This window comes from Rissa tridactyla, chromosome 3 (assembly GCF_028500815.1).
Source record: "Rissa tridactyla isolate bRisTri1 chromosome 3, bRisTri1.patW.cur.20221130, whole genome shotgun sequence".
Lineage (NCBI taxonomy): Eukaryota > Metazoa > Chordata > Aves > Charadriiformes > Laridae > Rissa > Rissa tridactyla.
Genome location: NC_071468.1, coordinates 73,148,452 through 73,158,800, shown reverse-complemented (window position 1 = coordinate 73,158,800; position 10,349 = coordinate 73,148,452). Strand labels below are relative to the sequence as shown.

General features: G+C 40.1%; 1 protein-coding gene across 1 annotated transcript; it reads right to left on the bottom strand.

Annotated features, from left to right (window-relative positions):
- On the bottom strand, window positions 1–10,274 carry ZUP1 (zinc finger containing ubiquitin peptidase 1). The gene is made up of 9 exons (XM_054196828.1): window positions 9,910–10,274; window positions 7,680–7,796; window positions 6,633–6,742; window positions 5,684–5,852; window positions 3,894–4,082; window positions 3,408–3,576; window positions 2,598–2,749; window positions 2,039–2,259; window positions 1–806 (listed from the first exon to the last, which is right to left on the bottom strand). Exons 1-9 carry the CDS (start codon window positions 10,157–10,159, stop codon window positions 759–761), a joined length of 1,425 nt encoding a protein of 474 aa, XP_054052803.1. The 5' UTR covers window positions 10,160–10,274; the 3' UTR covers window positions 1–758.
- Between the last annotated feature and the right edge of the window lie 75 nt (window positions 10,275–10,349).

The window sequence follows — 10,349 nt, the reverse complement described above, 5'->3', positions numbered from 1 at the left end:
TTTTTTTAAAAAAATTAAATTTTATTTATTCATGATACAAAAGAAATATTTCCTTCCTAATCCCAGTGGATTGTCTTGTGCAGCCCCTAAAGCACACGCAACCCACTTTGGACCCCACAGCCAACGCTAACACTGATCCATCTCATAAGCACACATGTTCGTGTTTACAAGGGATACCCCTAGAGAAGCCAGCTAACTGAAAAGAAGTGCAGTAGTAAACTAAGCCCTGGTGGAACACCCAGTATTGTGACATCACTGCACTGTCTCTGTACTTGGCAAATAGCTGCAGGAGAATTTGCTGAGGCATAATAGATATTTGTTGATCAAATCTGGTAAGAAATAGAGCACTGGCCACAGAGGCAGCATAAACATATTTACGGAGGTAAACTATGACCAGGCACTCCAATAAAGAAGTTCCATAGTAACTTTATCCACCACTTATTGACAGTTAACTATGGTGCATAGTTTGCTATGGGATGGTAGGTGTTGCTTGGTAATCTAAGCAACTAAGAAAATACCAAATTTTCTAGTAAGACAAGGACTGTAATGCTTCAGAGTTACAAACTCATCAGGAGAGCAGTTCTGATTGAAGACTGAAGATCAAAACTACAGGTTTACTCCAGTGTTGTGCTTCTCCACAGCCCGAAGCATTTATGGAGACATAGTTTATGTTTAGAAATTGTTGAGTTAGGGTCACAGTCCAGGACTTTGATGTTTTGCATCCAGCAAATTCCAGAAAGAGGTAATAAAGGCATCCTTTAAGGAATCTTCTCTGATGTTAAGACCCGAGAAGCATGGCAGCGAGCCTAAAAAAAGGTGGAGAGGGGAATGTGAATAGTTCAACGGACAAAAACACCACTTTTAAAGAGCATTTTCCGAATTAGTAGTTTGGTAAGCTTAACAAGTGTAAGGGGTTATAACTCATCTTAATTAAATGGGAGTTTCCAAGACAAAATTCTAAACAACTACTATTTTTAAATATAAATCAAATCTTTGAAGAGGAAGAAAAACCAAAAGCAAACAAAACCCCCCACACAAATCCCATACAACACACTTCTATTTACTGTGTCCTGAATTTTAAATCTTTTGCCAGTAGGAGGAAGAGAGGATGCCTGTGTTTCACTGATATTTCTGACGTGTTCAGGACCAGAGAATACTTAAGACAATAGCTCATTTCAATACATAGACGTTAAATACAGTTGAGTAGGTGATTCAGTCACCAGTTATTCCACAGTTTAAACAAAAGTCTGTCCTGAAGCTTGAACATGCTAAACAGTGATGATAAGACACCACAGATTCAGAACATGGGTCCTCAGAATCAATTTGTTAGTGCAGGAAAGACAAAGCTTAAGAAACAAAAATTATATCTAACATTCAGCTGAAAACTCCTAAGGTCTTAAAAACTTACAATGCCCAAAGTGAAACGTGGATAGGATTTATAAAAATGCCAACAGCTCAAACATTAAGTTACTCGGAGATGCGTTCTGAATATATGAAGTTCTAAGTACTTTCAGAAAGCAGAATGCACTGTTTCTCGTGTCAAAGCTAAGGAGACATTGGATGGTTAGGCCTCAGAATCTGTGCGCCTTGTTCTTCAACAATCAAAGGCTGATAGACTCCACACAGCTTTACAAAATTGCAATAAAACCCCCTGAATGTAATTTCAGACTACAAATGCTTTGTAAGTAGCTTATATGCCCACAAGAAGTTACTTAGGAGAAAACATTGTAAGAAAACTCTGAGGAAAAAAAAAGCCTAATTTACATGTGCGAACAGCTGCAAGTGTCATAAAAGATGCAGAAGCTATCAGTTACATCAAGGTGACATGCATTTATGCACAAAACCTTTTTGGTCTTGATATCCTGTGATTACTCAATTCACAGAGAATAAGCAGAAAGTAGCAAGAAGAACAAGGAAAGTGAGGACCTGAAAAAAATTCACCATGCAACCACATATGCATGTGCATTTTGAGTATTAAGGAAGAGATGCAAATTCTCTTAAGTTTTCTTAGACAGAAACTACTTTCCGAAATACTTACGGCTTTCTCTTCCAATGAGAGTATACCATCCACAGCCACTATCTGGTACTGCTTTTCTTTTAAGCTACCCACAAATTTCCGAAGTAGTCTGAGACTAGTACCATCACTGTTTTGTTTCAGCAGTTTCTGCATTTCTTGGGAAGGACACCCCGGGTCAAACAGTAGCAAACATAAGGTTTTATTCTTCTTCTCTTCTATTCCAACAATGGTACGACTATGACCTAATTTTAAAATAGAGTTTCAGTATTTTAAAAACACATAAATCCCACTCTTTGTAGCACACTACTTATTTTCAGATCACGGAAGATATTACTTGAAACTGAATGAGGTAGTTACAAGTAAAGAGCAGATGTCACAAAGTTGAGATCCAAGTCACACCTAGCTCTTCCATCCAACAAAAATACAAACTTTAGTGTTGCTCTTACTAAATAAAAAAATAACAGGAAATAAAGCCATGCCTTCAATTAAATGCAGAAGGAATGTAAAATGCTGCTCTGAATTGCAGCACATGTGAAGAAAGACAGAGAACAGAAAGAAACCAGCTTACTGTGATACTGACCTTGATGTTGCAAGTAGATAGGTGGTTTGGAAGTACACACCACCTTTGCACCACCTTCGTTATCTGTAGAATAATAACGCAAAACCCACTCAAATAAACGAGGGTGTGTACCCATAGGGCCAGTTGGTTTGTGAAAGTCAATGATTTGACACCTACGGAACATTTAGAATGAAAACAACAATAAATTTTCAAGCAGGTTGTTTGTTAAAACAACTTCATCAACTCAGTCCTTTCGGCCTGCACCAAGCATGTTTTGTAAACACAGCGATTCCAGGCATCAAGTGGTCATTACCACTTTTTTCCTTTTTTTTTTTAAATATAGGAATAGGGGACGCATAATTACAAAGCAATGGTATATATACTGTTCAAAACTGCAAGATTTATTCTGTAACAAAGAAACACTGCTCTTCAGTCTAACAAGAACTTGCGACGCTTGCAAAAATTAACGTTTGATTTTTTTGTATAAGTGATACACGTACACTACAGAATCCAATTAACAGCTTTCAGAATTATGTAACTGAGCTGAAATTCAGATTCTTGAGAAGAAACTCCTACAGAAATGAAGTTTTTAATCAATGTTTGGTTTTATGCATATGTGGCACAATTCTTCACCAAGTCTCAATGATCTAATTAGTTTTTCAATCTATGTACCTGCACAAGTAGTTATGCAGCTTTGCGCTGTGCTAAATCAGATCTGTTCATAGGTTGCTTCAATTTAAAGCCACTAAGGTGGCTTTATCATCACACATTGGCAATTCTGGCCTTTAAATGTACAGCACTTAAAAATAACAACAACAAAGTAATATTTACTTTATCCTGAGACTGGTTAACAGTGAATAAATTTCACATGCTCCTATCCATGCTTTGGAACCATGTAATCTGTTGTTGAAGTGAGATGCCCCATGAGGATCAAAGCCTTCTCTCCAGGCATCTTCAATCATAGACTGAATCTTTGGTATACTAGGAATTAGCATAGTATCTGGAACAGAAAAGGTTTTGAATTATGGTTACAGTTACTGCAATAGCCTATTAATTAAAAATATTCAACTTCTTTTATAAGCAGCAGTTGATGATACAAAGATGCACCAAAAAAACCCTAAAGCTAAAACTTCAACCACATCATGCCTTGCCATTATTCACCCCTCTGATTCTTTCCACAATAAGCTGCAGTGGTATAACAAGCATTTAATAGGTATCATTGACCTAGTAAGCCTTGCTGTGGAAATGAAAAGGTGAAACATCCATCAGTTGTCATTCGAGGTATGTGAAACAAGTAAGCAGCGTTTTGTTTAATACCTCTCAAGCAGTCATCATAGGAGCTGTTTTGCAATAGTGAAGAAAGGAGCATCTGGAAATTCCTGTAACCGCAACCCCAGCCTCTGTCGCCCAAAGATGAGTGGAAGTGATCTACTCCTGTTGAAAGCCATACATGCCTCACATCTTTGTTTTCATTCTCATAGTACTTACACAATGCTTCAATGACTCCTAAAAGAAGACCAAACATGAAGACAAAAATTAAGAGTCATTTAGATGTGGTGTTAGGGGATATGGTATAGGAGAGAACTTTGTAGAGTGGGGTTGATGGTTGGACTCAATGACCCCAAGGGTCTTTTCTAACCTAAATGATTCTATAATTCTATGAAGTTTATCTGTAAAACGAACTACAAAACTTACCAGAAAAAGATTCTTTCCCCAGATACAGATTAAGACAGCTTTTTGTAAAACTTCTAAGTGATTCTACGTTAAGAACCCGAACCACAAAACCAGTGTTCATTGCACCTATTTCATTTCAATGGTCTTTACTTTGATGAATTTATGTGCCATGAAGCTTTCAGAATTTAAGATATTTTTTCACTGCTGCTACACAATGAATATTTTAAATTTAACAGCTTCCACTACATTATAAACTGCACAGGAACTATTACGATGAAACAGGAAACGTAACATCACCAATAAAGCATTTGTATGCCATTGCCACCTCCAGTACAACATCCCCTTAAAAACATGGCGATACTTATGCATATTATGTAGCCCTTTTATTCCTTCCCCCCTCCCCCCCACCCACCACCTAGTTATTTTTCCTGGAGAAACTAAGACACAGAAAGGAACGGCATAAAATTTGAGCATTACTGTAAATATTTTTTTAATAAATCCACTTGCAGCATACTCCAAATCCTTCTTTTTTACATGAAAGAACATGCTTAGGAATGCTCTCTACAATTTGTATATGTAAATTCTCAAAGGCTCTTTATTGCCATGCAATTGTGAAGACAATCATTCCACAGCCATGACAGATTATTTTGTGAATTCCTCTCTGAAGTCCAAATCATTACCAAGAATGAAAACATTAAGTGAATTATTTCCACTCAATATATCTTATAGAAAAAATTGCATTTCACCTGTCAAGAATCAAGTGGATATTTTGTAAGCCAGAACCACTAACAATAAGCTAAAAGACCTCTGAACTGTGGTCTTGGCAAGTAAAGGCAAGGAAGCCTTTTGAAAGGGACACAGATTGTGCATTGGCACTGTATTTTTGTATCAATTATAAAACATTTCAAAGAAGATGTATCAAGTAGATGTCTACTCCTCCCAGTCCTGTCTTGGACTTTGTAATCAGATGAACACTGTGCTTACCTGGGACCAGCCTATGTGATACTACAACTAACCGAAACATAAGATACAGAGTTACTGTAAATTTTGACAGCTACACTAGGTTAGGAACCAATGACTACTACATAGTAAACAAGCATACACTCAAGGACAACTGACTTGTAATAAGACATTTGCATCTTTTATACATATCATATTTGGACCTTTACCCAGACAACCTGGTTCCAAGGTTCCGTAGGAAAAAAGAAAAATAAAAAAGAAGAAAAAGAATAAAGGTTAGAAACATATCAAGCTTTAATTTTTTTATTACTTTAGGACTAAAATGGTACAGATTGATCTAGACAATAAAGACTAGAATTAGGATGCAGCTGATACTAAAATTTAATTATATGCTTTGTTAAAGACAGGTTTGATCACTACAGGCAAGGTCTAAAAAGTACAGTCTTAGTTGTGTATAATTTCAGCATTTTTACCTGAGGTCTTTGTTTTCCCATCATCTATGCCAAAAGCCAAACATTGCATCATGTCAGCTTTTCTCTTGTGATATTCAAAAGGCTGCATCTTTCCTCTGTCAACTTCCTTTTCCATACTCTTTAGGAATTGCTGCTTGTAGCCTCCAGAATTATCCAAGCCATACTGTCTCTGTTAGGGATGGAGTGTGCATGATTTAAATCATGTTCTTTTAAAATTCACATATAGTGATTTCCAGAAGCTGCACATACAAGTAACTTTGAAAAATAATGAACAATGAGACACAAAAACTTCAGATTTATGATATTTTAGAGCTGAAGGCCAAGCTTCACTCCTGAACAGGAATGTGGGACTTGGAAAGCCACACCTGGAAGAGCAGGTGCATGCCTCTGCTCCCTCTTGGGCAGACAGCCATTGGCACAGAGGCAGTCCATGGCCAGAAGGTAGGGACAGCGGGAAATGAGCTATGAGGGCTGTTAGATGGGAGGGAGAGGGAAGCAGGACCTAGCAGGGGAGCGGTCACTGAAGCAGGTGATGGTACCCAGGAAGAGGACAGCCAGGATGCTCAGGGCCTTCGGCACTCTGCCAGGGAATATGCTCCAGGCTGTGCTGCAAGGCAGGGCACTGGAGCTGGGTGGAGCACAGTATAAGGCAGCAGGCATGCACAGTGACAGCAGGACGGCATGCACAGGGAGCACCTGGCTCCATCCTGAGGCAGCACCACTCTGCGCAGTAAAGCCAAGTAGCTCAAGGCAGGCATGCCCAGCACCAGTGGGTTGCCGAGAGCATACATTTGCCTGCAACCCACTCCTGTACCACCACCTCAACACAGCCTGTCTGACTGCACAGGTCTGACCTGGTTTGGCCATTCCAGGTCATTACAGTTCCAAGATACTGAGCTTCTAATGGCACAACTGTTCAAAATTTTACCATTCAGAAATATTACTGTACCTGCAGCTTTTTAAATTCTTCTCTCTCTCGCTTCTCCTCTTCTGATCTCTGCCGATTATCTTCTTCAGTTTGGAGCCATTGAGCCAGTTCTAGATCTCTTATGTTTCCACCTACCCAGAAACAACATTCCAGAGACAGAAGACTTGATCAGGAGGTTAACAATGTTTTGATGGATCACTGATTTAATTTTTAAAGATTCTTTTCTAAGCAGACAAGCATAAACACAACTGAGCATTAACTTTAGGAGATGCATCCCACGCTATTTTGAGCTATTAGCAACAAACAGTAAACAGGACTGACTACATTCAGTCTACCAAGACTCAGACTCTTGACTTGGACAAAGTTTATACTGAGTTACAGGAGCAATTACTGGCCAAATAATGCATGTAACTCTACTACTAAGAAAACAGCTTTTGTTTACTACATTTCACTTCATTGGTAGCAAGAAGTCCCAGTTTCTTGAGCACCACACAATTATGAGCTTCTAGGATCACTGCCAGCACTCTCATAACAAAGCGAAAAAAGCAAATTTAGAATCAAAGAACTCGATAGGGAATCTCTAGGATTTTATTAGCCATGCTAATAAACAAAATTAATTTTGTTTCCTTTACTTTATTGCTATGACTAATGAATCAGCACAAACATTTAGAGAAAAGAATTGAGGGAAAAAATGAAGTTTTCATAAGTTATAGATTTTCAGCTCATCACACTGGAATTTGAGACTCTAAATTCAGTGTATGCAAGTCTTCTATAGAGCTAGAAAAAATAATATATAATGCAGCTGTCTTCTAAATATTGTTGACTAACATACTACATTCTACATACATACATGCATTTACTTAATAAGGATGCATAGACAAGTATTTCTTTTAGCATGTGTAATTAAGTAGAGCACTTGGGCAAGTGACAGGATTGCTATTAACTATGTTCACTTAATTATGTATGTGTGCAAGAAATAGTTTAAATTTTGTCTGAGATTCTATACTGCAACATGCAAATACTCGTAAATGCTTTCAAGTATTATCAAGCCTGTATGCTTTCATGTACCTTCCGAAAAGCTGTGTTCCTCTAAGTGTAAATCCACATGTTCTTGAAGAATCTGAATGTTTGTACAGGTAAGACTGCACATGGGACATTCATATAGCTGTTCATCATTCCCTATGTCTGAAAAAGAAATGCAGTTTCTTAATTAATGCAATTCCTGGTTTTCATGAGAACCACCCCCCTTAACTGATACACAGCCTAAGATAAATACACAGTAATGAATTTTGTGTTGCCATTGAAACTCCCCAGTGAAAGGCAGCCAATTTTAAACAGCTGTTACTCTCCTCTAACCATTTAAGAATTTGTATCAAAATACCTGACAATTTTAAGACATATTTTCCTTCTTTCTATTAATCAAATTTTGCCCCATTTAACTTATAGATCACAATTTGCTATGGTAATATTTGTATTAAGAAACACTTGGTCTAAAATATCAAACCATTAATGAAAAGATCTGTCCTGCTAACAGAAGAACACTTGCTTACAAAACTTTAATATTTGGGTGGTAACAGAGCAGTTGGTGGGCAGAAAGAATAGTAAATGTGCTGTCATTATTACTTTGTTGGTCTTCCTACATCAGATATTTATCAGATTATCTTATTTATCAGAGAAATATTCTTTCTGCAGTTTTGGTATTATTATTGATTTAGTATTATTATTATTTTAGTATTATTATTATTACCATACACAATAGGTAAGGTTCAAAGTGACTTCTGGAGATTATCTAGTCCCTCAAAGCAGGGTCAAGTTAAACAGGCTAAGTTACACAGAGCCTTTTCCAGTCAGTTTTTGAATAACTCCAAGGAAAGGCACTCCACAAGCTTCCCAGACAACTTATTCCAGTGTTTGACCACTTTCACAGTAAAAAACCAAAACCCAAACTGTTCTTGCATTTAAATGGCATTTCCTGTATTTCAGCTTGCACCCACTGCCTGTTGTCCTGTCACTGGGCACCACAGAGAAGAGCCTGACTCCATCTTTACTGAGATTACTTCCTCCTTCTGAGTCCCTAGATTTTACTTGCACCTTCCTGTGTTCACAAACATAGAAATGAATATGCTATGTTAGTTGTTTCTGGAAAGCATTTGCCCAAGCTAAAAGCTGGTGACTGGCTGGAGGGAAACTTGATGGTATAATAATCAAAATTCACTGGCAACATTTTGCATAGCACTGCGAACATACAGTTTCTTGAAACACACTGCGTACATAAAAAAAAACCAAAACACCTTTAATGCAACTATATTTAAAATAGAAAATCGCATACAGGCAAGTAAGTTATTTATTCAAGCTCTGCATTATTTGCACACGTATAAGTAAGATATTATTCATGGCTAAGATCTGTTTTGGGTTTTTTTGTTGTTACTGTTTTTAAGAGAAACCTATTTTTAACCACAGGCTATGCAGTGTGGTTAATTATACTGCCACATCCTGCACCCTCACCATCATTTCTTTTTCTTGTCAGTATACATAGCTTGTTACACCAAGAATGCTAGTCTTCTAACAGAATCACTCACTAGCAGAGATGCCATTACTAAGTTTCTGAAATAACTACCAGCGACCTTGGGCAGTTAGTCAGAATAAAATTCTGAGCACGCTTAAAATAAATATACAGTATTCAAATAATAACTGCTTTCCTTACTCAAACTTCATCCCCCAAAATATCCTTGTGGTCTCCAAATAAACATTTAGTAGTTCAGAATACTTTGGTGTTAGATCTTTCCTAAGTTCCTACTTCAAGCTGAAAACTGCCTTTCCCTAAGGAGGGCTGCAACTGCTCTACAGGACCCTGCCCGAGATGAGACTTCAAGAGGCAAAGTCGAACCTTTGCGACCAAACATACGCCCATTAGGTAAAAAGCCCCTCCCTATCACAGGAAAGCTTTACGATTTGCTTTCACTGATACGGACGGTGTATTTTGGGCACGCAGAACATTGCCGGTTCGCCTCCGTTAATGTTTTTAGGCCTTCTCTGGAGCAGATTTTTCCAGCGACGCTCCCATCACCTTCGCTCGCTGTCCCTTTCCAAGTGACCTCCCTCTACCGCCTTCCCTCACCCCCCCCGGTTCGCTCCTACCAGCGGTCTCGGAGCTCTCCATCGGGGATGAAAACCCCCCGGACCGCGCAGCCCGGCCGCGCCCCCCACACGGCAAAGCTCACCCGGGCCCGGGGGACCACGACCACCCACAACCTCGGCGGGGCTCTGCCACGACACGCCCCCCCCCGCCCCAGCTCACCTCCGCCCGGGGCGCCCAGCAGCTGCCCGTGCCGCGCCCAGACGTGGGCCTCTAGCTCCCGCCCCGCCGCCTCCCCGCACAGGGGACAGCAGGGAAGCCCTTCGGCCAGCTCGGGGCGGCGGGCGGCCGGCGGCCCCGCCTCGACGTGCCGCCGCACCTCGTCGCAGCGGGGCTGTCGGTCCAGCTGCAGGGGCCGCCGCGCCGCCGGCTCTGAGGAGAGCGCCTTTCCGCAGCCCTCGCACACCAACATGGCGGAACCGCCGCCGCTGCCCGCCTCCCCCGGGAAACGAAACCGTCGCGCCACTTCCTAACGGCCGCCGCCGGTGCTCGTTCGTCACATCACGTCACACGTCACGTCAGCGCTGCCTGCTAGGAAGTGTCGTTTCTTGGCCTAGGGCGCGGGGGGGAGGTGGTAGTGTGTGTGTGCCTGCGCGCGCACA